The 25,431-nt window shown below is 42.6% G+C and overlaps 5 protein-coding genes across 11 annotated transcripts in view; 3 read left to right on the top strand and 2 right to left on the bottom strand.

Annotated features, from left to right (window-relative positions):
* Positions 1 to 990: 990 nt before the first annotated feature.
* Positions 991 to 4,556, top strand: ASDURF (ASNSD1 upstream open reading frame). Its single transcript, XM_040070343.2, has 4 exons — positions 991 to 1,126; positions 3,204 to 3,257; positions 3,783 to 3,858; positions 4,417 to 4,556. Exons 1-4 carry the CDS (start codon positions 1,052 to 1,054, stop codon positions 4,485 to 4,487), a joined length of 276 nt encoding a protein of 91 aa, XP_039926277.1. The 5' UTR covers positions 991 to 1,051; the 3' UTR covers positions 4,488 to 4,556.
* On the top strand, positions 4,510 to 8,213 carry ASNSD1 (asparagine synthetase domain containing 1). The gene is made up of 3 exons (XM_058421412.1): positions 4,510 to 5,991; positions 6,857 to 7,038; positions 7,886 to 8,213. The coding sequence occupies exons 1-3, from the start codon at positions 4,510 to 4,512 to the stop codon at positions 8,145 to 8,147; spliced, it is 1,926 nt and encodes a 641-aa protein (XP_058277395.1). The 3' UTR covers positions 8,148 to 8,213.
* A 240-nt stretch (positions 8,214 to 8,453) lies between these two features.
* OSGEPL1 (O-sialoglycoprotein endopeptidase like 1) lies at positions 8,454 to 13,216 on the bottom strand. Its single transcript, XM_040070342.2, has 8 exons — positions 13,038 to 13,216; positions 12,646 to 12,895; positions 11,654 to 12,041; positions 10,544 to 10,748; positions 10,316 to 10,464; positions 9,657 to 9,787; positions 9,440 to 9,511; positions 8,454 to 8,602 (listed from the first exon to the last, which is right to left on the bottom strand). Exons 2-8 carry the CDS (start codon positions 12,855 to 12,857, stop codon positions 8,512 to 8,514), a joined length of 1,248 nt encoding a protein of 415 aa, XP_039926276.1. The 5' UTR covers positions 12,858 to 12,895; positions 13,038 to 13,216; the 3' UTR covers positions 8,454 to 8,511.
* Positions 13,217 to 13,746: 530 nt separating this feature from the next.
* On the bottom strand, positions 13,747 to 20,275 carry ORMDL1 (ORMDL sphingolipid biosynthesis regulator 1). Its single transcript, XM_040070344.2, has 5 exons — positions 20,178 to 20,275; positions 19,884 to 19,946; positions 18,602 to 18,782; positions 16,127 to 16,278; positions 13,747 to 15,201 (listed from the first exon to the last, which is right to left on the bottom strand). Exons 3-5 carry the CDS (start codon positions 18,773 to 18,775, stop codon positions 15,066 to 15,068), a joined length of 462 nt encoding a protein of 153 aa, XP_039926278.1. The 5' UTR covers positions 18,776 to 18,782; positions 19,884 to 19,946; positions 20,178 to 20,275; the 3' UTR covers positions 13,747 to 15,065.
* PMS1 (PMS1 homolog 1, mismatch repair system component) overlaps positions 20,182 to 25,431 on the top strand; it is a 43,749-nt gene continuing 38,499 nt past the window's right edge. For 2 of the 7 annotated variants that reach the window (XM_058421411.1, XM_040070337.1), the window contains exon 1: positions 22,585 to 22,723. Coding sequence is in view for 4 of the 7 variants with exons in the window: in XM_040070339.2 (XP_039926273.1) it covers positions 22,592 to 22,723 (132 nt within the window). In the remaining 3 variants the exon portion in view is untranslated. Of the gene's footprint in view, positions 20,237 to 20,445; positions 20,568 to 22,569; positions 22,724 to 25,431 lie in introns of those variants that run through there. The other 5 variants (XM_040070339.2, XM_040070335.2, XM_040070334.1 and 2 more) reach the window with 5 other exon arrangements.

Genomic DNA, 25,431 nt, shown 5'->3' with positions numbered 1-25,431 from the left:
CTCTTGAATAATACAATGTTTAAAAATAAGGAAAGGGGTAAAAATGAGACAATGTATTTATAAAGACAGACATATGCATCACTGTGAGGTATCTATAGTAGAATGGAAGAGACAGAGAAATCTTAAGATCATCTTAGGTGGATGGTCTTAAACATCCATCTGGTATAATAACAAAATCATAGACTCCTAGAATGGTTTGGGTCGGAAGGGCCCTTAAAGATCATCTCTTTTCAACCCCCTGCCATGGGCAGGGACGAGACCAGGTGTCTCAAAGCCCTGTACAACCTGGCCTTGAACACTTGCAAGGATGGAGCTGCCACAGCTTCTCTGAGCAACCTGTGCGAGCATCTCACATCCTCCGTGTAAACAATTTCCACCAAGTATCTAATCTAAACCTGCCCTCTGTCAGTTTGAGTGCATTCCCCCTTGTCCTGTCACTACACGTCCCTCTAAAATCCCTCTCTTTCATGTAGAAACATGTCCTAACAATGGACATAACGAAATATATGATCCTAATATCTGGAAATAGTGTATGATTCATATATCTTGTGGAATACCTTTAAGCAAACCGCTCAAATGGGTTTGAGAGCCCGCTGGCCGACAGCAGCCCGGGTCACACCACACCAAGCCGCTCCTTTCCTTTTTCGGGTGCTCCGACACACCCAACAAGGAGCACAGTTTCTAAGCCTCATTTCAAACATCTTCTCCACCTCGAGCCTGTCCCGATGCCCTCCCGGACATAGCTCCCAGGAGCTCCGTCCCGCCCGGGACAAGCCGCCGCAGTCCCGCCCGGGACAAGCCGCCGCAGTCCCGCCTTTCCCCGGGCGAGGGCGCGAGCCCCCTCAGGATTCGCGCCCCCGCGCGTGCTCGGCCGCGCCTGCTGATTGGTGGCCCGTCAGGCGCGCGCTCGGCCGAGCCTGCTGATTGGTGATGTTCCGCGCGGCCCTGCCTGCGCGCATGCGCTCCGGGGCGACTGGCGGCAGCGGCTGCGCGTCGGAACGTGTGGGGCTGTCGCTGCCGTCGGGTGGGAGCGCCCGGTGCCCTCGGGGCGATGTCGGGCCGCCCGCCGCGGCAGGAGAATGGGGAGCGCGCCGAGCTGCGCCACAAGGAGGAGCTGAGCCGGCGGGTGAGCGGAGGCGGCCCCGCGGGGCTCTGTGCCGGTGTCTGGGCCGAGGTGCGGGCGGCCCCCGGTGCCTGTCGCCTCGGGTGCGAGCAGCGTGAGGAGGAGGAGGGCGGATTCTGTCAGGGACCGGGGCTCCTGTGCCCGGGGTTGCGCCCTCGGGCCCCGAGAGCGTCCTGCATTTAGTGAGCCCGCGTTGCCTCGCTAATAGCTCGCTTGCCAGATTGGTATTTTGGGTATTACTGCTTCAAGTTGAGCTTGAAATGTCAAGTGAGGCGCAGTGAGGTTTTTCCTCACAGAATCACAGAATATCGTGAGTTTCAAGAGACCCCCAATGATTGAGTCTAACTGCTGTGCTGCACAGGACGCCCCAAGAATCACACCATGTGCCTGAACACGTTATCCAAATGGTATTTGAATTCTCTAAGGCTGGTGCTGTGACCGCTTTCCCTGGGGAGTTCAGTGCCCAGCCACCCTCTGGGTGAAGAACCTTTCCCTGATATGCAACCTAAACATCTCCTGACCCAGCTCCAGGCCGTTCCCTGTGGTACTGTAACTGGGCACCAGGGAGAAGAGATCAGTGTCTTCCCCTCCACTTCCCTATGTAAGGAACTTGTAGACTGCTGTGAAGTCTCCCCTCAGTCTCCTCTAGGCTGGGCAAATCAAGTACCCTCACCCTCTTCTCATATGGCTTCCTTCTAGTACCTAGTTCAATTTTATCTGCCCAAAATATCTCAGATTTCAGCCGTGGAGGCGGATGCTCCTCATGTATCTGCTCCCTCTTCTCTGGTGCCCATAGCTTTGTTCAGTATGCAGTCTGCCACTCCAAAAAACCTTCCAGTATCCCAGTGGGGCCTACAGGGAAGCCAGAGAAGGGCCTCTTCATCAGGAGCTGCAGTGATAAGGAGTAATGTGTACAAATTAAAAGAGGGCAGATTTGGGTTAGATAGCTGTGAGAATGGTGAGGCATTGCCCCAAGAAGCCATGGATGCCCCAACCCTGGAAGTGTTCAGGTTGGATAAGGTCTGGAGCAACCAGGTCTAGTGGGATGTGTCCCTGCCCACGGCAAGGGGCAGGTTGGGACTAGATGATATTTAAAGTCCATTCCAACCCCTTAGCATTACGTGATTATATGAAAAAATTACTTCTGCATGGCCGTGTTGTATAGAGTCAGTGATGTTTGTGATTGCCTGGAAGCTGCAAAGCTGGGACATCAGAGAGCTACAGGTTGTCACTTCTCTTGTGCCTAAGTGGCTGGTTTAGTCCATAGCAGGGGATGGCTTTGCTGCTTTGCCTTGTTGATGTTGTAGATGCAAGAGATTGATGTAGCTACTGGAAAAGTCGTACTTTCAGTGTGCTATATTTCAGTTTGGCTGACCTCACTCTGTGGCAGCTTACTACAGTTGCACCAGTTCCAGGAGCCACAAAGGAAGAGCAGAGAAACCCGTGTTGTTTGCTTGTAACAAAAAGCATTGTGCCCTCTGAACAGATTTTGTTTCAGTTTTTGGCTTTTGCAGAAGTCCTTCTGATTACTGTTTAGCGTTCACAGCTGCTGTTGTAAAAAAAAATGGGAATATCTGCCACATCTATCAGTGCAGAACAGAGGAGTAAATCCCACTAAGGAAGATATTGTAAAAATCCAGGGCAATAGAAAGACTCCCATTGCTCCTAATACAGTTCTAGAGTATTTGGATTTTCATTAATTTAATTTTGAAACTGGAGCATATCTGTAATTATAAAGTGTTTTCTTGATATTATGCTATTTTTTAAAAAAGTTATTTGATGTTGTATTCGTTGTGTATGTGTTCTCTTCTGAGGGGGAAAAATGTGCTCTCTTTATTATAAATAGCTATAGGTACTCTGGCTTTTGAGGGTAGGAGAAATACTAATGCAAGCAAAATAGCCTGTTTCTAGAGAAATTAAGTATGTAATTTTTATACTTACTTTGTCTTCAGTGATTCGTTTGGAGAACAGCAGCTGTACATGCATGTTGCTGTCTTAAAGTATCAGTAGACATGCTCATCACTAGGATTATAATGTCTTATTTTTTTTATTAAATTCAAATGCATCTTTTGCCTTTCAGATTAAAGAGCAGAAGGTTGTAGTCGATGAGCTTTCTAATTTGAAGAAGAACCGGGTGAGGTTTTACAAATTTGCCTTTAACTATTTCATTGTAGCAGAGAAATAAACATAGAGACAAGAGGGGCAATAAAATAAGAGCATGCTGTCTTTAATTTATTGTAATACAGATTTTAATAAACATGTGGTGCTCAGGATAATTTGTTCTGCAAATAATTTGATTATGTATACTTGTGCAGTGTTGGGGGTTTTTTTTGCTTTTTCTATGTTTGATTTGAAATATTTCATTAAGATGTTTGGGTCGATCACAAGGATTCCTGAGGTATTCTTACTTTTTCTGTGCATTTGTTTGAAATAGAATGTGATCCCTTGTGGATGAGGAAAAGAGAAATTCAGAATTGCCTTAGGTTGAGCATTAAATGCTTTTGGTGGTACAGCATTAGAATGCTGGTGTTGGCAGGGCAGAACTTACCCCTTCACTTTTATACCAGGAGTGTCTCTTTGGACCCACACCAGCTTCTGCTACAGTGTGGTTCCAGAATCTGCTGCTATGACTTAATACAGTGTGTGTTTTGTCTTACAGAAAGTTTATAAGCAGCAACCCAATAGCAACATATTCTTCCTCGCAGACCGGACAGAAATGCTGTCTCAGTGCAAAAGTAAGTTTGCAGTGTAAAAGTATCTCAAATAGTTAATGTTTAAAAGCTGTATTTGTAGCTGATTTCAAAGGTATATTAAAATAAGAAAATTGCAGCAGTGTGTCAAATACAAACTAATAGGAGAGTGGATAATGGAGGTGATGATGGAACAAGCATTAGAAATGTATAAATTTGGAGGTATAAATTTAATTTTCTGGAGTGTACAATTGCTACTTTTCTTTGCTTTGGGTTAATAGCTCTGCCATTTTAATTGTCAGTTCCCTTTTCTTACTAAAAATGTTGAAGTCTCACTGATTATATAGGCAGGAGTTGTGCACTCAAAAAAAATCATCATCTTTGTAAAAATAAAGAGGAATATGCTACAGCAAGCTTCTAGAGCTTGTGTTAGTAATGATGGAACATAAACATAGCACTTTGCTTAATTAATGTTTTGTGTTTATAATTTTAATTGAACAAGTCACTGGAATTACTAATTTCGTAGATATACTCTTAAACTTTTCTATGCATAAACTTTCCTGTTTAGGAAACTGATTATTTGATTAATTTTCTCTTACACAGATACATTAGATGAATTAAAGAAGGCACATCAGGAGCTGGAAAATTCAGAGAAGGCTAAAATCAAGAAGTAGTTCCTGTGAATTCCCCGTTGCAATGTGTGGTATTTGCTGTGTTGTTAGCCTGTGCAGCCAGCGTTCGATTCAGGATTTCCTCAGTGAAGACCTCCTCTGCCATCTGAGGAGAAGAGGACCAGACAGTAGCCAACAGTTGATAAAAACTGCATCTGATCTCTCTTACAAATGTCTGTTTTCAGGCCATGTACTTCACTTGAGGGGACTGGTGACTCCTCAGCCTCTGGAAGATGCCAATAACAATGTTTTTCTTTGGAATGGAGAAATTTTCAGTGGAGTGCATGTAGGAAACCTAGAGAATGATACTGAAGTAATGTTTCATCATCTGGCTTTATGCAGCAGTGAAATGGACATTTTATCACTCTTCTCATCACTTCAGGGTCCCTGGTCTTTTATTTATTATGAAGCAGCCAGACACAGTTTGTGGTTTGGCAGAGATTACTTTGGTCGTCGTAGTTTGCTTTGGCAGTTCAGTAATGAGGTTGACAGTGCTTTCTGTCTCTCATCTGTAAGCGGTTGTTCTGAATCAGGCAACCAATGGCAAGAAGTCTCAGCATCTGGAATTTTCAAAATTGATCTCAAAGCTTGTGCAGCAACTAAATCTTTGTCTTTAACATTGTTTCCATGGGAGTACAGCTGCAGAGAGAAAGCAGTAGAAGAAACGTGCATTAATGCTCTTGACCAAGTGTCAAAAGACTTACCAAGCCATGTACGCCTCGTGGTGAACGAATCAAAGCTGTATCTTAGAGCACCAGTTATCCCCTTAAATAAAACAGTTTCTAAAGCTTCAGGTGCATGTCCAGGCTCTAATTTTAGCAACATTAACTGTGTGGTTTCTGTAGAAACCCTTCAAGAATTTCTTGCAGAGGAGCACAAGAAAAAATTAGCCTGTCAATTCCTTGATGTTTTAAATGAAGCAGTCAAGAGACGAGTCATGTGTCTCTTTAGAGATCCAGATCAGAAAACAGGAGAAGTTCCAAGCATGTCTCGTAAGAAAGCACATGTTGCAGTGCTCTTTTCTGGTGGCATTGATTCTATGGTTATTGCAGCCTTGGCTGATAAACATGTGCCTTTGGAGGAGCCAATTGATCTTCTCAATGTAGCTTTCATGATGAAAGAGCGAGCTAATCCCAGGAGTACCACTAAAAGACACACCAGCCATGAAGTACAGCTTGATTTGCTTTGTCCTCAGGAAAACTGTCACCATCTTGATGCTGACACTGGTACTCATTTATCTTGCTTTGATGTTCCTGACAGAATCACTGGTAGGGCAGGACTGAAGGAATTAGAAGCCATTAACCCTTCAAGAACCTGGAACTTTGTGGAAATTAATGTTACACTAGAGGAATTGAAAAAAATGAGAAAACAACGTATTCATTACTTAATCTATCCACTGGATACAGTCTTGGATGACAGTATTGGCTGTGCCATTTGGTTTGCTTCCAGAGGAGAGGGTTTTATTAGCAACCAAGGAGAACTGAAACAGTACAGAAGTCCTGCAAAGGTACTGCTTTGTTTTGTTTCTGCCTTACGTTTGACTTGTAAATGTAAAAACATTTTGTTGATTCAGAAATCAGCTGGGATCTTTGCTATTCATAAGAATACTGAAATTCAGTGTCAGAATGTAAAATATAATATTTGTGTAATTCTAGAGTTAAAAATCACATTCTTTTCATGTAATGTGCATAGCTCTCCAGTGAACTTGGATATGCAATTATAGGAGTAGGAAAAAAATAACCAACATATATCATTTTTTTATTCCGATTTCTCACTTCTCTGATCTTGATAGTTTGTGTAGGGAAGTATGAACTGTTTAATTTCAGCTGTTGAAGGCACAGTAATGGACCAGATACAGTCTTTTCTCTTGATAAAACATTTTACTCACTGAGTAGTGTAAACCATTTTTACTTTGTGTAACGTAGTTGTTACTAACCCAGTAGCTGGTAAATGGTTAGTACTCTGGGTGTACATTCAGGTAACTACAACATATGACTATCTTTGGCAATAATATTTAAATGCTGGTGTTTAAAAAATGCTGTTTATTATCATAGAAACTAACAAAGACATTCTTCAAATATACCAGTGTATTTGTGATACATATGGCAGTATTTTGGCTTTTTTTTCCCTTGCTCCACTAACGATGTTTGCGTGTACTTTAAGGTCTGATCGTGAACATAATTCAAGTTACCAGTGACTTTACTGGGAATTGCTTCAGGCTTTGTAAATTTGTAAGGCACAGCCCATCCTGATAGGTAATATATTTAGAAGATGCAAATTAAAATTTTTCTCCTTAAGATGTAGTTAAACATTTCAGGTCTGTTACATATTAACTTGCATAGATACTAAGATTTTATATTCTGTTTCCTCAGGTTGTGCTTACAGGAATTGGAGCAGATGAGCAGCTTGCTGGCTATTCTCGACATCGTGTTTGCTTCAGAAAAGATGGCTTAGAGGGTCTTAATAAAGAACTTGAAATGGAGTTAGGTCGCATTTCTTCTCGAAATCTTGGTAGAGATGACAGGATCATCGGTGATCACGGAAAAGAAGCCAGGTATTACTGTTTTAACACAGAGCAAAACTGGTTTTGCTAGTTAGGTGCAATTTTTAACAACCCTAACAAAATCTTAATTGAAAGTTCTGTGTGTTTTATTGTCTCTAGTTCTGCTGTCTTGTTAATGTGTACTGTGTTGTGCAGTTTTTGGTGTTTTTTTTTTTTAAAGTGGTCTGTAGTGTATTGTGGAAGAGTTTACTTAAGGAAATTCAGTAACTTGATTTCCATCTGGAAGTTTTAAGATGCAGAACCGATATTGAAATAGGCAAATTCAAGCTGGTTTTATAATTCTAAGCTAAAACGGTCTTTTGCACAACTTTGAAGTGTTCTGGTGTGGACCTTTGGGGAGTGTCTGTGGATAATGACAGTGTAACAGAAGCTGTGTATTCCTATCCATGCAGTAAAGGCATAGTCAATATCCACCACATTTCCTGGCTGTTAACTCTGAAGAGTTGAAAAATCATTTTATTTGTGTCTGCTTCCTCCATGCTACCATTAACTTGAAAAAAAAATCCTTAGGTGTTGTCCAGGAGCAGAGGCCACTCAGGTGCATGAAAGGTTTGTTCATGTGATCTTCGTGCCAGTGTTTTTCCAAATCTGTTCTTAGTTGCACATTTTCAGCTCAGCACAAGAACAGCTGCAGTGGTGGATGTGCAGTGCTCTTAACCATGCACATGATCAGCCATGAATGCCTGAAATTCAGAATACCAGCATTTGTTGTGTAAACCTTTTTGTTTCAAAGTTACAGTGTAGTTTCACACGGTCTTTGCACGCAGTAAAGGGGAAAACCAAGACTATTCCTACGGAAGTTTTAAAGGGTCTTTCCCCACATCAACCTCTCTTTCAGGTTTCCTTTTCTTGATGAAGATGTTGTTTCATTCATCAATTCTCTGCCCATCTCAGAAAAAGCTGATTTGACTTTACCTCGAGGAATTGGCGAGAAACTGATTCTGCGCCTTGCAGGCAAGGAGCTGGGCCTGACAGCCTCGACTGTTTTGCCGAAAAGGGCGATGCAGTTTGGGTCTCGGATTGCAAAACTAGAGAGCAGCAGTGAAAAGGCATCCGACACATGCAGCAGACTCAAGTTACTTTCAGTAGATGAATTATAGAGCTGTTATCTTGAGATGTTGTACTTCTATAAGCAAAGTCAGTAAATCTTTGGAGTTTTCTTAAGAGTGTTTGGTCTGGGTTTTCTTATACACTTGGACATAATTATTAATAATCACACTTGTACATGTCTATGAGGAACTCACTATGAATGCATCCTGCGCTTTTAAGTTTTTTGGTTTTACTTCTGAGAATGCTTAGTTTGGAATAGTAACTGGAATCACTTTGGTGACAGCAACACAGCATTTGTTTCCCTGACAGGTGATTTTCAACACCTCTAATCCAAGTATTGTCGCTAAATATAACAGCATTGAAACGGTTTTCATTGAACCATTTATAGTTGCATTTATTTTATTAAGTTACTTTTTAAGATGCCAGCCATCGTATCTTTTTTAATTTTGGCACCTTGATGGAATCTTCTTCTACTCTTTTTGAAATATCAATTCCGAGGGGAGCTCTAGAAAACAAAATTACGTAATTGTTAAAAATTAACATCGTCATTGCCATATCACACAGACCTTTTCTACAACTAGCACAAGAGTCAAAGTATTTTGGTACATTCCCTGCACTTCTAAGACTATTATTAAAATAGCCTACCTGAAGGTGTACCTGGAAACATCTTTATAATTAGGAAATATTTGCATTTGCAGCCATTCCAAACTCTAGAAACACAGTTATGATTTCAAAGCCATCTTCTGAGGCTACTGTTTTATTTAGATTCTGATTTTAGTTGATAATTCATTTTATGTCTTGCTGATGAATGCAAAACAGATTAGAGATTCACAGGTATCTCCTGTGATAATCTCAAATAATGTATTGTCTACAGCAAGTAAAACTTAGGGGGGTTTTCAGATATATACAGCAAATAATTTTTGAGGTATTTTATAATTTTTCATGTGAAAAACTGTAACACAATTTTTTATTTTGTATTGAGACCATCCAAGTCTGTTTTTCTGAAAAGAGAAAAAAACCTGAAAAAAATCCAAAGTTTAAGACCAGTTGGTGCTTTTGAAATATCTGCATTTTGTTTGGTCTTGAGCCTAACATCTACACAACCATAGTAGGAAAACACACAGAACAGCATGGTTCTGTGATGCATGGTAAATTAAGTTTCTGAGCCAAAACGAACATAAATTCCAGCCACGTTCATTTTTTATTTAAAACTGCCTTGGAAAGTAACTTTTAAAATTTATCTGTGCTGCAGAGAGACTCCTCAGCAGCTTGTGCCTCTTCCATGTGACCTCTTCCCCCTTCACTGCCCATAGTGAGGAAGGAGACTGGGAATGTCACTTACCTGGGCTCGTAGCGGATGCCAGCAGTGCTGTGTAGAACCCCCAGTCCTGCACGTAACCTTTCAATGCCATTCCTGAGCAACAAAGCAGTTACACAGAAATGCACGTCACAGCTCTGCACACGAGCACATCGTTCAGTCAGCACAAAAAGAGGTTCCTGACTCTCATGTCAACTTTGCATGTGCTCCTGTAACGTTGTTTAAAGGTAACGACTCTTACCACGCAATCATAACACCATTATCAGTGCAGAGTCTTGGAGGAGGACACAGTAAAGCAAAATCATTTGCATCTGCCAGATTCTGTAGAGCTTTTCGGATATACTGATTACTTGCAACTCCTCCTGACACAACCTGACAGCATTCCAAAAAGAAAAAAAGGCATTATCTCAAAAGTACTGATGGGTCACACACAACTAACATGTTTAAAAAAGGGTTATCAGTTGAAGTTCTAAAGACAGCAATAAATCCTGCATTTGAAGACTAAAACATATCAGAAAAGAGTATACTAAGTGAGCTTATTATGCAGAAAGACATTCCTGAAGTACAGAAGGTCTCCCTGCCCATGGCAGGAGGGTTGGATGATCTCTAAGGTCTTTTCCAAGCTAAACCAGTCTATGGTTCTACTGTAATTAGAACAGCCAACAAGTAATGGGGAGCACAGGGTCAAGTTGTTGCAGGAGGTTAGATTAGATTGTAAGGAAATCTCTATCTTAAAACCCACCTAAATATTTATATGAATGTTACTTCAATATTGTTTGTATTTTAAGAACATAATACATACTTCCTCATGCGTCAAGGTAGAAAGTACAACAAGGCATCTGCATCTTCAAATGATGTTATAGAGTCAGATATAAAAAGGAAAAAAAAAAGTATACCCACCAAAGTGGCATTTTTTGTTGGTATTATGCTGTTTTTGATGCAGAAGAGCATGGCTCGATACGTCCTCTGGATAATATGGACAGCCACTGCATGCTGTACTGCAGCAGCAACATCCTTAACACAGGACAGGATCTCACCTTCCTGAATACCTATAAAAGTATACCATCAAAGGGGGTTCCTGAGTGTAGGTCATCAGAAGCTCACTTTGTATCTGACTCCTAAAAATACCTTCTTCTTTTTCTTTCTGTACAATGGCATTTTTGACAAGGTTTTGAAGTCCGGAGAAAGAGAAGTCGCAGTTCCGATACTGCTGCATGGGCAGTCGGAAGGTGAGCAGCTCCTGGTTCCCAGTCCGAGCCAAGTGCTCTATGGCCTTTCCCCCAGCCATGCTGTGGCACTCTGGGTGCTTTCTCAGAGACAGTCTTCGTGCCACCTAAGGAGATGACAAAAAGCAGACCTGGGCATCAGCTCCTCCTGGAACGGCATCACTGTACTATAGTCCGTGGAGTAAAATGTGACAACAAAAAAATCCAATCCAATGTGAAATTACAAACAGGGCCTGGTAAGGGTAAGACGTAACACCAGCCTAGCAAGGTATTTTTTTTTTTCTCAGAGTATTTAGAAATGGAGTTCTAGAACAATCTGGGCAAACATAAGGATCAACAAATTTTGCAGGAAATATTTATTACTCCATTTTTAAGCTATAGGAAAAACATACGGACTGCCATACTGTATCACCACATACACAGGAACAAAGTTGGTTTCAACTTTTGAAAATCTCCTTTCCGACTCCATGCACTCCCCCAATTTTTTAATTAATATGCACAAATACTGTTTTAAAAACAGTGTCTGAAACAAAGCCATAAGTGACCAGCTTTACAGACTGTACTCAGGGGCCCAGAAAACTTCAGATTCTCAAGGCCAAACCATACTTTTCAAACTAAAAACTAAAATTAGTAAGAAATGTTTTAACATGCATTGTCTTTAATCTGACAGCATTAAATAAAATACAGCCTCTATAGCATACCTCTGTAAATCTTCTCTAATTAATACAATTTCTTTGTATATAATCAGTGTCAATGAAACACCAACACCAATTTTGGTTAGGTTGTCTATCTGCTAAAATATAATTAATGTACATATGTTACAATTGAAGTTTTGTGTACATTTTTAACAGTTTTCTATCTTAAATCTATGGCATTTCAAAATAGAAAAGAAAAAAAAAAAACATAAGTATTGCATTGAATTGCTGTCCTCAGGCTGATGATACTACTACCGTTATGTAGTAGAAGTGCAATAAAAAGAAAACTAAGGAAAGGCAAGGCAAGGAAATATTACCTTATCCAGCATGTCCCCCGGTGCGATGTCGATGGACTGTCCAAGCAGGAGGAAATCTGAAACTCCTCGTGCTACTGCCAAGAGACAGTGGCCTCCAGAGATCAGGAGAACTAAGAAGGGAAATTCCAGGTGATGCGTGAGCCTGATGGTCAGTGCGTGAGCCTCCATGTGATGGATGGGGATGAAAGGCTTCTGGTGCCTGTTGACCAGGCTCAGGCTGTACTGCAGCCCCACACCCAGGCTCAGAGCGAGCCCGGGTTTCACTGTGGTCGCCACAGCCGTGAGCTCGGCCACGGAAACGCCGCTGGCACCGAGGGCCTCTTGAACCACTTGCTCGATGTTTTCTCTGTGAAGCTGCTGTGCCACCACGGGAATTATTCCGCCTGTTCTAGTAAAACCAAGGAATGACAATGCATTGGTAGTTCACAACAGATAGAATGCCATCAAAATAGTTTTCAGGCACCTCTTAACCTTGTCATAAGCTGCCTGTTTCCTTAGTGCATTCTCAAATGCCTGGTTTAGTGTCAAGGGCACTGAAGAGAGCATAATTATCAGTGGAAGACCTCTTTTGGTACAGATGCTTTTTATATGTATTTCAACACCGTTCCAAAACATTGTAACAATATTCACAACCCCTCACTTGTCAGTTTATGTTGTTAACCATCAAAGCTTTTATTTTATTAATTTTTCCTTTAAACAGTCAAGACATTTGGTGATTTTTAACAGTAGCAGTGATTTAATCTTGTATTGAAGCCAGGGAAGTAATCTGTCTCTGAAAGAAAATACTGGAGGAAACTTGTTAAATGCATGGCATTTCTTTCCTCCCCCTTAGTACTATCTGAGGCAGGTGTTGTGGCCCAAGTGATACATCTTCACACCTACCCACCACCACTCAGTTTTATGGGGCAGGGAAGACCTTTATGAGGATGACATAAGTAACAGTAACTAAAATCGTTATTAAGGCAGAAGCCTTGAGAGAAGTCCGTTCTTACTGTAAATGAACTTCCCTCTGACAGTGCAGTGCTTCTCCCAGAACACAGCCAGCTTCATCCACCACAGCAGCGCCGGTGTCGTCGCAGCTCGTCTCTATTCCCAAAACCAGTCTGTGACAACGCTGCTTTCCAGAGTGAGCAGAGCTCTTCCTCAGCCACACGCCTCGGCCGCGCTTAACTGACCGCAAAACGCTTTTGGCAATGCTGTTCATTGTTTATAATCTACCTGGTGGTTATGTCTAGAAGAGAACTGTATAGTTTATTATTACTGGAGGGCTTTCAAGCACGTGTTCTGCTCTGATTTTCTGAAGAGCTTTTAAAGTCACGAATGGCCACACGCGACATTTAAGACCCTATGAAAAAAAGAGCTGGGAGGTAACGTCTTGTTTTACCTGAATTACGTGTGAAGACAGTTCCTCACCACGCTTGCTGGTGGTGCCTGTCGCAGCCCTAAGGGAGGTCACAGCCCGCCCGCGGCCCGCGGCAGAGGCGCCCGCGGGTGAGCGCCGCTCTGCGGGCACGGCTCGGCAGGGCAAGTGCGGCCGCTTTGCCGCTTCACGGGCTCGGCCCCCTCCCCGCGGATCCTCGTCCCGCCCCGGCCAGGGGAAGCGGCGGCCGGAACCCCCCGGCTCCGCCTCGCCCCGGTCGCGGCGGCTGGCGTTCTCCCCGCGTCGCGATCGGCGCGCACGGCCGCTGCCGGGCCCGGGCCCGCCCCGCCGGGGACACGGGCGGTGCTCCGCGCCCGCGCAGGCGCCGTGAGGGACAGCGGCCGGAGCCGGGAGCCTCCCCAGGCCTCCGCAAACCAGGGGCTCCGCCCGGCCCCAGCGAGGCACCCCGGCACCAAATTCGGGCCGTGTCTTGCGGCCCTGCCCCTCGGCAGCGACTGTCGAAGGTAGCACAGCCCTGTGATGGCCATTATTTAAAAATCAGCCAGTTACGCTTTCTGGGAAAACAACACACGGAACTACTTCCAATTGCTAAAGAAAATTAGTAACTCATTGCCCCTTTTTTAACAGCATCTTTATCGATCAAGTAAATAGCCAATAAATAACTGTAGGGAAAGAAAAAAAAAAAAGAAAAAAAAAAAAAAGGTACACCACTGTGGGTTTTGTATATTTTTAATTTTTTTTTTTTTTTCCCAGCTCACTGGCTGTCACTGCAACCAAAATATAAATCAAGTCTTAAATGGAGTCTTCTGTTAAATCTGAGCTGGTTTTGGCTGCCAGTCACACAGCAGACTTCAGAATTCATCCTTTTTCCATGACAGAGAAATAAGTGCTCAGAGCAGTAGATGTACCTCTTTCACTCTTAATTCCAGAGCTGATAACATACAAGATTACCCCGTACTACATAGTACCCCTAAAACACAGCATTCCTCCACATTTCCAAGACATGCAAGTTATCTATACCTTTTTCTGCAATAGCATAGTTAGTCCATGTGATTTGCCTACTCACCTACTTCTAGTTCAGCTTTTATTCTAGCTTACAACCTACACAGCTTCCCTTAAGTGTTCTGACACTTGCTCTGTAACAGAGCAGCTTCTCCTGTGACAGCAAGCAACCCTTTCCCCACCACCTCACAGGCCTCTCAGCTACTGAAAAATAACCCATCAGTGAATGTTGGAGAAAACAGTCAAAAATCCAGACCTAAAAAGAAATTGCAGTTTTTCAGGATGTCCCATTTACACATAGAAGAGTCAGTAGCCTGGTAAGCAAAATGAAATAAACGTAACAGTGGCAATTTGTAAAAGCCAACACATACTGAGCTATAAAGCTGACGTGGAAATCCCCTGAGCTGGCAGTTAAGGACTTTCTTCAGTCATTTTGACAAAAAAAAAAATTAAAACAATGACAAGAACAGAGCAGGCAGGAATTATACCATCAATTTATGCTCGCTGTCACAGTACTTACTGTGGGACAAACTTCTACAATGCAAAAACAAGCACCACTTTACAATCCATTACAGCAGAAACTACCTAATTTTTCTTAATCTAAGAATGTGGCCTCACCAGTGCTTGGCACTGAGGATTCTGGATTTCTATGTAAAGTTACCACCTGCATTATGGATGACGGGTATTTGTGAAACTCTGCTCTCCATTTCAGCTGTTATTTGCACCTTCCTTACAAGCCACTTGCATCAGCCACACGTACAGTCTTAGTGGGGATTAGCCTTCAGAGCTGGGCCTGCCCAGTTCTTCATGGAAATCTTTCTTTTACACATTTCCAATCCACATTGAAGGCATCTTCTTATAAAGTCGATTTTCATCCCAGACAATGCTGCAGGAAGCAGGAATTGTATCTCAGACAGAAAGGATCTCTCTCTGACTACGATGAGATGCTCAGCACAGCAGACTACTCGTTTCCTTCACCTGGGGAGCAGCAGTAGCCATGTCAGGGGCAGCCAGAGTTGAACCTTCTGCTTAATATTTATTGATGCCAAAGATTCGAACCCCGTGCAACTGTGGCAGCTTGGGGATAAGCACGGTCAGGAGAGAGGCTGTGTTGAGGATAAAGTGTGTTGGGTCATACTTTGTATAGAAACTCGTCAGGAAGTACCTGCAGGAGAAAAGGGAGCAAGCTTAGCTGATGGCAGCCTTGTCTAAAACACATACAAAGCATAGTTGAAAGAAGTGCTTTAGTGATTAGCAAGGTTTTACTGGCTAGCATCTGTATCTGTATTAAATATCTCACCTGAGGTTCTAGAGTATCTACAGCAAAATTATGGTCTAAGTCTCTTCTTCCTATACCTCTCAAGGTGCTAAAAAGCAACTCTTAGTCTACTGTTTTATTCCAGCACTTCTCCCCACCTTGAGGAGTTATATGTATTTTCTCAGTTTCTGCCCTTTATGAGCCAACTTTCTAAACATCTTGCAAGATCTTCCCTCCCCTCTCACTCTGCCATGTAGGTGGACATGTAAATTTTCTTCAGGGACAAACAGAAAGACTTTCAGAGTCAGATATTAAATATGTATCTGATTTTTCTTAGTTACACAACCACACTTTAGTCAACAGAGACAAGTGTATAGAATTCCTAAGCCATTTGCATAGTGTAAATAGAAGACAGTATGTGCAAAGCAAAACTGACACCAGATCCCATTCACTGAGGACTGACACACTTCTAGCTCACAAGCTGCAAAATACTTAATAAATGCTGTCAATATTTATGACTTCACAATCTCTTGAAAGAACTTCAAGAGTTAACAGTAAGTTTTCCTCACAACATTTCTAATCTTTAAAACCTGCCCCATTAATAAATGTTTACAAACTTTGACTTCAGTATGTGGAGTGTCAAAAGCAGAAGACAGACTGTTGATTACATAGCCTGTAAATAAATACTCCCTACAGCTGTGATGTAGAAATAAACAAACAAGAAAAAAATACAGAAAAAGCTTTTAGACTGTAAATTGCAGCCCATTATGTTGCAGCTTTTGAAATCATGGCTTTATGTGCCAATTGATCCATAACACAGTTTTGAACTCACAGAATTATAGGAGAGATTGTGAAGAACTTCCTTGAAGATGTGAATTGTACTCCATAATCCAGTTGTTCCCAGTGTGTTAGTAGCCTAGCTTTGCCCTGATCAGGTGTTTCAAAAGGAGTTCCTTTTACTGCATGCAAAAACACATACATTCCCTGGGGAAAATAAAAAGTGAATACAGAGGCACTTTTAGTAATATTTAAAAATAATTGTTTCATTGTTCAATGCATTATTAAACTTTAAAAAAAAAAAAAAAAAAGTGAGTGAGTTCTCACCCAGAAGAGCTGCTAGCCTGTAATGACAAATTTTTGAAGAGGAAGGAAGAGACAAGAAGTGATTTGCCTGAAACTCTGCAGTCATTGGCATAGGCAGAATTAAAGCCCAAGTCTGTGTGACATCCAATCCATTCCCTTGCCTTCTACAAGTAGAAGGAAAAAAGTTCCATGAATTCAACAAAATTTTAACAAGCACTGTAACAAGTGTGGGGCTGCTGATTTGTATCACCACTCTCCTAGCACAGTGTTAACAGATTGATGAGTAGAGTGTGCATAAAGCAAAAAATCTAACTACGAACACTGACAGTATCACACGAACTCCTGAAAGCTTTCTCAGCCGCTTAACAGCTTCAAATGCAGCATTCTGCTGAATACCATCTGTCCACATCTTTGATGCTTCTCCTTCCACATGATGGACTTTCCTTGTGACTGTTCCTGTTTCATGGGAACCTGCCATGTCTGGTTTGTTCTGAAAGACCAATTTGGGCCTCTTGGTTTCAAACAGGGGGGTACACCCTCTTCCAGTTTAAAAAACCCCACTTGTTTTCTATCAAAGAGATCACACCAACTCCAAGGAAGAGTCTCTACAAGACAATATCAAAGATTTCCTTCTCTTTCTTATGTACAAAAAATTTCATAGAAAGCTTTATACAGAAACAAAATCACATTTCTTCCAAATTCTTATAATGGAGGTGAAATCTCAGCAAATCACTTCATGTCTCCTTCCACCTTTTTTTGGAAGAGCCTCCAGACCAGAGCCCTGTGAACCTAGGACAACTGATTTCTTTAATTAATGTTTTCATTCATGATGTTTGCAGTGTCTCAGTTTTAATAATCATAAAGACACCTTTTAGGACAGATCCAAAGGCTTACTGCACATCTCATTTCCCAGTGGTAGTTTGCAGAAAGAACCACCAAAAATGCTTTCAAGGTTAGCTAAGAGTTCTCTGTTAGTAGAAATCCAAGATTTTTTTTTTTTTTTTTGCCAAACCATTTGAGAATTTGTTTCCAAAAGAAGTGCCATTTAAATTCTGAGATATCCAACAGTGCAATTTATACTCATCTTCTAGTGTTCCACTACAAAACTACTTGCCAGTGCATGCTCTCATCCCTGTTGTCATTACAGCTACTTGCAATGAGTTCAGTAAGGCATGTGGGAAATATTTAGTAATACTTGTCTCTGCCAACATCTTCTGAAGTCAGACATGTCTGATGCTGTCAAAGATAACACACAAAATGCACTAGTGACAGTTACAGTTCTACCAGTAGTTTTAAACCTCTCTACAAAACCAAAAAGCTCAAATATAAAACTACATTCAAGAGGATATTACCCATCCTCAGTGAACTATCATTTTTCTAAATAAGGAAGGAGCTATATTTTTGTCAAGTCTTCTTTGCTGGTAATGTTAGAAAGCTGAGCTAGCAAACCTCAAGTATGATGTAAATTGCTGGGTTATGGCCCTCTTTTCTCTAAGGACCAATATAAATAGCTGCACTACTTTAACTAATCACAAGAAAATTATAGCATCCTGGGGAGAGGAGCAGAAAGCAGCTCACAAAATCTTTTGCATACAAAAGTCATCATGCAAATCACAACCCTCTGAATAACAAATGATTTCAGGGCTGGGGTCAGAGCAGTTCAGTTATTCCCACTGCTTTCAAGCAAGATTTCTCTAATGTCATGTATGGTGACAACATTGTATGCTGAAGTCATTCTGAGTTATGTAGCTTGGCCAGAAATCAAAACTAGAATACAAATATTTCTCTTAAAGAAAATAGGTAAGGTGCTAAAATTAAACATTCTGGGATACTAACAGATTGATATGGAAAAACTAGTAGAGAATGTCTAAGAAGGAAGAATGTGATAGTTTATGGATTCAGCACAACTCTCTGATAATATACAGAACACTGTGAAAGTTGGTTGGCATGATGATTTTATGTCTGCAACCTTCCAGCCTAATTAAACGCTGTTTAAAAGAATACATAACTACATAAAGAATATTTCATGTCTTCCATGCTTAAACTGAAAGTGGTTGTGTATCACTCCTCCCCAAACAACCAATCATTTGTGGATAGGCCAAGGAGAGGTGGTGTTTTGGATAGCAGGATTTCATTGTCCATACAGACTGGCTACTTTCCTCCTCCCTTGCTAGTGAAAGTTAAGTACATTTGCTCAAATTCTGTTCCAAGAGAGGGTACTCACCAGGTTGTGAATGACATTGGTTAAAGTCCAGGCGACAGGGACACTGAAGAAGGGAATGCTGAGCAGGACAATGTGCAGCATGCCGACTCCGAGCGCGTATGTCAGCCACATTCCACGGCTGTTCATCACTCGAGTGTTTGGATTTACCTCGCTGTGGGCAACTCCTACGTTCATTTTTACCCTATAAAACAGATCTGTTTGAAGACTGAGACTACTGTTACAGAGGAGTACTTAGCATATGCAATTCTCAAACGTGGGAAAAAGCTGCTTTAAGGAAGCAGGTCTGGAGAGAACACAGTGCATAAACCAGGATGTACCTCAAGGTCTTCAAACTATGGTTTATAGAAAAATCTGTACAAAGGGACAGTTGGGAACCGTTTGTTTAAAACAAGTCCAAACAAATAAAACTCACAAGCCTGCTACAGAAGGGACATTAAAAAATTTTTTTAAAAAGTAAGCTGTGATGTCAGAAGCTAAAGTTGCAAAGCTGTAAGACACCAAGCTAATAACTTTTATCCTCTGAATTAAGTTTCTCCATCCATGACAATATCCAGAGTTCTTTTCCACTTTCCACATCAGACAATCTTCCTCCTCCTTCTTGTGCATGTAATGGTTAGTGAGGAACTCTGCATATACCAACTGCCCAGTCACCTACTTCTAGAAAGAACAATGAAGGAGTAATCTATCCCCCTTCTTCTTGTGGCAAAGTTCAGATTTCCTCCCCTCCCCATCTGTTTCCAGACAGACATTTCCATCTTTTAAATCCGGCTGAAATTAGAGAACAGGTTCAAAAGTTCTCTAAGCAACAGACACATGCAGAGATACACCGGATAATTTCATATGCTAATGTGTCCTGGAAATTGACAGAACCTACCGACAGTGCCACTCTCGTCCTATTGCAGTAAAATTTGTGATAATTAAAAAAAAACAACAACAACCTGAACTATTGCTTAATTCAAACTCACATGATCTCTGGGACTGTGGATATTCATTTATGGGAGCGGGATGAAGTACTTTGTTAGCAATCATCTGAATCAGAATACAAAAGCACCGTTTAACCAGCAAAGGCAAGCTTGCTTTTGGTAGGAAGTTTGTTTCTGGCACTTACTTAGTGAGGTATAGAGTATAAAATACATATAAAATACCTGAGCATTCTGCAATATGAACAGCAGTAGACTAAAAATGGATACGCTGAACATGAACCCGAGCCTGGGCACTGCCGACCTTAGCCAGTGCCTGTCACAAAGCATTCCAAGCCGAACAGTTGCAGGGGACACGTTACCTGGGATAGGCGACGCGAGGCTGTTCCTCTCTCCCTGGGATGCAGCACCCGCCGAGCCAGTACCTAGACAGACATCTTAGCGTGACCCACCATCCCTTCCCATTCCACCCCGCGATTCCAGCCCGATCCGAGGGGCAGCTCGCCGCCGCACCGCCGCGTTTTCTCCGCCATCCCTCCCCTGCCGGCCGCGGCCCCGCCGCCGCCCCCGGGCCGGCCGTGCCCGCGGCCTCCTCTGCAGCCGGGCGCGCAGGCGGCCCCGGCCGCCCGTCCCTCCGCCCCCCGCCGCGGCCCCACCTTTCCGCAGCCCCGCGGCCGCCGAGGAGCCGGAGCGGAGCGCCGGGCGCCGGCCGCAGGTAAAGCCCGCAGTGCCCGTGGGCAGGGCCGGTCGGGAGGGGAGCGGAGGGGCTGGGCCGGGCCGCCCGCACCGCCCACGGGCGCGGGGCGGGCGCGCAGGTAGCGCAGCCGCGGGGCGGCAGCGGCAGCGGGCGGGAAGCGCCGCCGCCTCACTGAGGCCGCGCCGGGGCCGGGGCGCCGCTTCCCGCGGGCGGCCGGGTCGGGGCGGCCCCGGGCCCTGGGCAGAGGACGGGCGGGCCCCGGGGAGCAGCGAGCGCCTGGCAGAGCGGGAGCCGCGCCCCGCCTCTCGCAGCGAGAACCGGGAACTGCGGACGGCTCGTGTGCTTTGGGGTAAACTCGAGGGCCCGCAGGGTTTATCTGCAGCTTTTCGCCCGTTTTTTCGTTGCATAAACCTAAGAATCGCCTCAGTGCGTGCTGGGGAGGGCCCCTGAGAGAGGCGGTGCTCGGAGCGGGGGTGGGTCTTGGTGTGGCTCCAGACGGCTGTGGGGGCCGGCGCCGTGAAGTTTAGGGAGATTTTATTCCCGGTTTAGTTGAGGGTGTGTAGAATCGCAGTTGCTGGCCTGTCGGGCTTGCTGTAGAGGCATACGAGGTTTAGGTCAGTGATGGGGCTCCCACGCAGAAAATGCTGTGCTTCCCCACAGAGCGCAGTCGTAGCGCATCTGGTCCGTGAAGAGTTCCGGTGGTAAGGTGGCTGGAGCTGAGATACGTGTCTTTCAGCTCAAAGGCGTCACAGGTTGGATGCCTTTCCGTGGGTAGGACGTCCCAGAGGTCCCTCTCTGCCTCTCACCAGGTGTTCCTGTGATGTGGCCAGCGTTTCGTCCCTCAGTTTGGGGAGGGTACACCGGGAGCTGGTTCCTCCCCAGACTGCCTGCATCAGTCACCCCTCACAGAAAATTTGTCTTTGAGGTCTGCAGCGTTTCTGTTTTAAGACCCTCCTATGTGTTAGTCGGTGTCTTCTGATGGAGAGACATCCAGCTCCCATCTGATTTACTGCCATGAGTAAATCATGGAGCACTTGACACAAGAGTCCTGCACAGTGCGTGAATGCCTAAAAACCAGCCTCTCTGAACACGTGTACATGATATTAACATGGGTTCATCTTCAGCAGCACACCTTTTCTTCTGCTCCTCTTGTTTTCCAGTTGGTGGGAAAACAATTTGACCAATCCTTTGACCGCATTTGAAAGGCAAACTCCCTTTGCAATGTAAATAACAATAATAAAGAGAAACCCCCTTTGCAGCTGTTCCTAGAAAAGTCTCAGTGCTGCTTGTACTTCATAACACTGTGCTTCCGCCCCCTCCAACCCAAGTAACCACATATTTACTTTGTCTTTTATGTTTAAAGAGTAGCTGTCTTTAGAAGAATGTGAGGCAGGGAAATGTCCTTTATTGTTGTATCAGCTGCATATATCCTGCAGGGCAGTGATGCTTAGGGGTGTTGGCTGCAATCCCTCACCAGGTCCTGGCTTTGTCAGGAAGAAATCTGGGTTTCTTCCATTCCTCCACGTGTGCTCATATCCTTGGGACAGGTGCTGAGTGTGCAGTCTGTGTTCTTCAGCAGATACCTTCGCCTAAATCAACGGGGAAGCCAGGACTGTCAGGATTGTTTGCCTTTCAGTGTAAATAGCATTATGTAACGTAATTCAGAGAAGAGAAGCTTGTCTGAACCATTCTTGAAGTGCGAAATGCTGTCTAGCAGAGCTTTTTCTCCTGACTCTCTCATATGCATATAAAACTGTGGTTGAATTCTTTTGTGGCAGGCTACAAGGATCAGCAAAATAGTTTTCCTGTGGCTTGGCTGTTTGTGTCAGTGTAGGTACTTAAACAGAAATGCATGCTAAAATTCACAGATCCGTGTACCATCTCTGCATAGGAGAGTGTCTCTATAATATAGCAAGAATTTTGTAACCCTTTGTATTTCCAATAATTAAAAAAAAAAAAATCTTCACTGGTTTATAAGGCATCTTCATTTTCAAGTGAGAGATAGAGTGACATAGAAATAAAATGACCTGCTGCCTGAGGACACACAGTTCATCAGATCAGAGAAGCAAGACTGTAATGGAGAACTTTTTGGGTTTGGTTTTCATTTTTGCCAGTAGATCCCATTGCCGCTGAATGTGGCTTTTCCTCAGCAGCACTGTGTTGCCTCCCCATTTCTCTCCCAACACCTATTGACTGCAGAGGAAGCTGGGTCCTACTGTAACATGAACATTTCATTTTTTAACCATGATGTTGTGTTTCTCTACATTTAAAAGTTCCTGTGAAATAGTTTCTTAGAAATGTGTAATTGTAGTGTTCCTTTTACGTTCTTTTTCTGTTATTTTTCTGTGCAGCGTCCCTGAATCTTACTCCACCATGAAACAGCTGCCTGGAGAGACAGTTCGTCTCCTTTCAAGTTCTCAGGTGATTACTTCAGTTGTCAGTGTGGTGAAGGAGTTGATAGAAAATTCCTTGGATGCCAGTGCTACAAACATTGATATTAAACTGGTAAGCCTTTCTCTCAGAAGGAGTTGGATACAAAATAAGATGCAAGGAAAGCTATTTCACTGCAGGTGTGGTTTTTTAGGCTATTGTGGTTTGGGGAATGGTGATGATTATTATAAATTTATACATATATATTTTTTACCTTAAGTGCAAGTGGTACAAAATTAGTTTTTGTGGTTTTAAGGCCCTGCTCTGCAACAGCAAAGCATATTTGTGCTTCTGAGTGTACCACAGGGAAAAAACTGACAGCTTTCTTAAACATCTTTTTCCTGCTTAAAATTTACATTTTCTGACTAATAGCTTGTTTTAAAAGATGTTGGACTTAGGTTTGCTGTTAGGCTGACATATTTAATGCTCATGGCAAAGTATTGTAAGAAAAGTGAAAATGTAGACAGTGGAAAAGCTTGATTACGAAAACAAAAGATGGTTTTGTTATACAAATCACCACCCTGTCACTAATCAGCATGGTGATCTCTGGCTACTTCTAACTCTTCATAAACTGTTCAAAAAATTGACATGTCACTCAAGGATAGTTTCTGACAATAGGAAATAGTACTTTTAATAAAAAATTTGAGCTTTTTTCCCAGCAAATTGGGTAAAATGTGTAGCTAGTCAGCTTCTCTTGCTGTCTGATTTCTGCTTTTGCAGTGTTGTGTCAGCAGCTGTAGAGTAGCAGTATCTCTTGCTTAGTTAGAAAGAAGTGTTATGTCCTGTATAATGTATGTATTCAGAATTGTATCCAATTTCCTTTCTGTAAATGACAGTGAATGCATATGATATTCTTGAATTAAGCCTTAGACAAGTGCTCTTAACTGGGAGAGCAGTTCAGTTTCTCCTTGTTTCTTTGTCCATGTCTGCTATATTTTCTGAATGAGTCTGAGCATGCTTTCCTGTAGAATCCAAGGAACACGTTTGTTGCTGCACTGAGTGAGCTGAAGGTGTTCTGTCTTTGCTATGGTTTCTCATAATCTCTGTCTTCTCAATGTTTAGATTGCAGAGTATCTTGCTTCACAAGTAACTCCAAAGTGAGTAACATGTGCACAGTAGGGGTAAAAGATATTGGGATCAGAACCTGGGAGTTGGTCAGTGACTGCAAGAAGTGAAAGGTTTTGGAATGTTCCAAAATGGTTGGAGCAAACCTTGCAGAGGAGAGAGCCCTCTAACCACTGTGGGTTTCACAGCACAGTAACCAGCTGTGTCCAAAATCAGTTGAAAAGAGCATTTTTAACCATTTTCAGTTCATGAATCATCTACACTACTCTTATATTCTTGTGTCAGTCCAGCCCAATCCAAAACACTGTAGTTCCAAACAAGCAAACCTGGCTTTCTGCAAGTTGTCAGCAATTGAAAGAGATTTGATGATTATTCTTCTGTGGGTACTAGGGGAGAAGAGAAAACCTGCACTCTGCACAGCTCTAGACAGTAATACTATAAAACAATGGATTTTTTTCTGGTATTTTTTAATGGGAAGTTAAAATAACTCTGACCATGTAATAGAGGTCAATGACCACATTAATTCTGGATTAGTTCAAAAGCATAATAGAGAAGAGAAACTTTAAAATTCCATTTTACAGCTTGATGGGTTTTGCCTAAAACTGCAGCATTTTCATTGTTTTAATCTTTTTCAGAAGGAATAGGAGGGCATAGTTTATCCAGTTTGCCTGAGCAAAGATAACAATTACTTTTAGACAGACAGGAATTAACCTGAAAATGGAATGGGTCTCAGATAAGAGTCATGGCAGTGGTGAACGGTAATGGGAAGCTTTTGCTGGTGTTTATGTCTTGGTTGACCAAACACCCATAGGTGATGTTATTTGGCATCTTTGCACTGTGTATCAAAGCTGAATCATGCTGATTGGCATCAGTGACCTGGCAGAGCAACTTAGATGTTTCATGGGTTCATAACCTTGGTAAGATTCAGCTCATGGAGGAAGGTGTTACAAAATACAAAGTTTAAGCACTGCAATAGTTACATAAAACAAGCACAAGTAAAAATTAATAAGATTAGAAGAGAAATAGAGAATCATTTATGTAACATTTTGATTCAAGATAAATCTCACTTTCCTTAAGCAGCTAACTGGCCTGAAAATAAAAATTAGAATGGAAAATAGGGGCTCACTGTAAGATTCTCAAACCTTTCATTAGCACATACAGCAACAAGGTGGAGGGTTTCGTGCCTCTGTTTCCTTCTGTGTTTTTGTGCTCAGTTGAGGTGCATTGCCTAGTTCTGTTCTGCTGCCAGTAGGAGGTTGATTCAAACAGGAGCAAAAGCATTGTTTTTTTCACCTGCAGACAGCTTTTGCACCATTCATTACAACAGGAAGTGAAATGTACCCATATTTCTGTTGTGTTTTGTGTATTGTGGTTCTGAGCCTACCTAGAGGCTTTTGATGTTTCCTAAAGCAGATTGTGTGAATACATATGGTTTCTTCAGATACCTTTCTTTTGGTTTTGATTGCATCATTTTTTTACTTCAAGAAATAACCTCGTGAGCACATTATAATTTTTCATTTTCATATGTTTTCAGGATAGGCCCAGGTAGCACAGCAAAGTTTGTTCTGTTTAATCAACCTGCCTTCAGTGATCAACCATCACATGCTCTGTCCAGCATCAGTGGTGGCAGCTGATGTTTTAAGATATTCTTTCTAAGCAAAACTAGTTTTAAGGTCACCTAGATGTATTACAGCCTACAGCATGTTTTTTGTGTGTTG

The sequence above is a fragment of the Hirundo rustica genome, chromosome 7 (genome assembly GCF_015227805.2).
Source record: "Hirundo rustica isolate bHirRus1 chromosome 7, bHirRus1.pri.v3, whole genome shotgun sequence".
Lineage (NCBI taxonomy): Eukaryota > Metazoa > Chordata > Aves > Passeriformes > Hirundinidae > Hirundo > Hirundo rustica.
This window is presented reverse-complemented; position numbering and strand designations above follow the sequence as displayed.

Bases quoted from the DNA above. Each gene is read 5' to 3' on its own strand.
- ASNSD1 (XM_058421412.1), top strand. From the start codon at position 4,510: ATGTGTGGTATTTGCTGTGTTGTTAGCCTGTGCAGCCAGCGTTCGATT. The intron at 5,992-6,856 runs GTACTGCTTTGT...CTGTTTCCTCAG, and splicing joins AGTACAGAAGTCCTGCAAAG to GTTGTGCTTACAGGAATTGG. The intron at 7,039-7,885 runs GTATTACTGTTT...CCTCTCTTTCAG, and splicing joins GATCACGGAAAAGAAGCCAG to GTTTCCTTTTCTTGATGAAG.
- ORMDL1 (XM_040070344.2), bottom strand. From the start codon at position 18,775: ATGAACGTAGGAGTTGCCCACAGCGAGGTAAATCCAAACACTCGAGTG. The intron at 16,279-18,601 runs GTGAGTACCCTC...TATTTTCCCCAG, and splicing joins CCAATGTCATTCACAACCTG to GGAATGTATGTGTTTTTGCA. The intron at 15,202-16,126 runs GTGAGTTCAAAA...TTTCTCCTGCAG, and splicing joins ACAATCTCTCCTATAATTCT to GTACTTCCTGACGAGTTTCT.
- OSGEPL1 (XM_040070342.2), bottom strand. From the start codon at position 12,857: ATGAACAGCATTGCCAAAAGCGTTTTGCGGTCAGTTAAGCGCGGCCGA. The intron at 9,788-10,315 runs GTGGGTATACTT...GAATGCTGTCAG, and splicing joins CAACAAAAAATGCCACTTTG to GTTGTGTCAGGAGGAGTTGC. The intron at 8,603-9,439 runs GTAAGTGACATT...TTTGTTTTCTAG, and splicing joins GGCATCCGCTACGAGCCCAG to AGCTCCCCTCGGAATTGATA.
- ASDURF (XM_040070343.2), top strand. From the start codon at position 1,052: ATGTCGGGCCGCCCGCCGCGGCAGGAGAATGGGGAGCGCGCCGAGCTG. The intron at 1,127-3,203 runs GTGAGCGGAGGC...TTTGCCTTTCAG, and splicing joins AGGAGGAGCTGAGCCGGCGG to ATTAAAGAGCAGAAGGTTGT. The intron at 3,859-4,416 runs GTAAGTTTGCAG...TCTCTTACACAG, and splicing joins AATGCTGTCTCAGTGCAAAA to ATACATTAGATGAATTAAAG.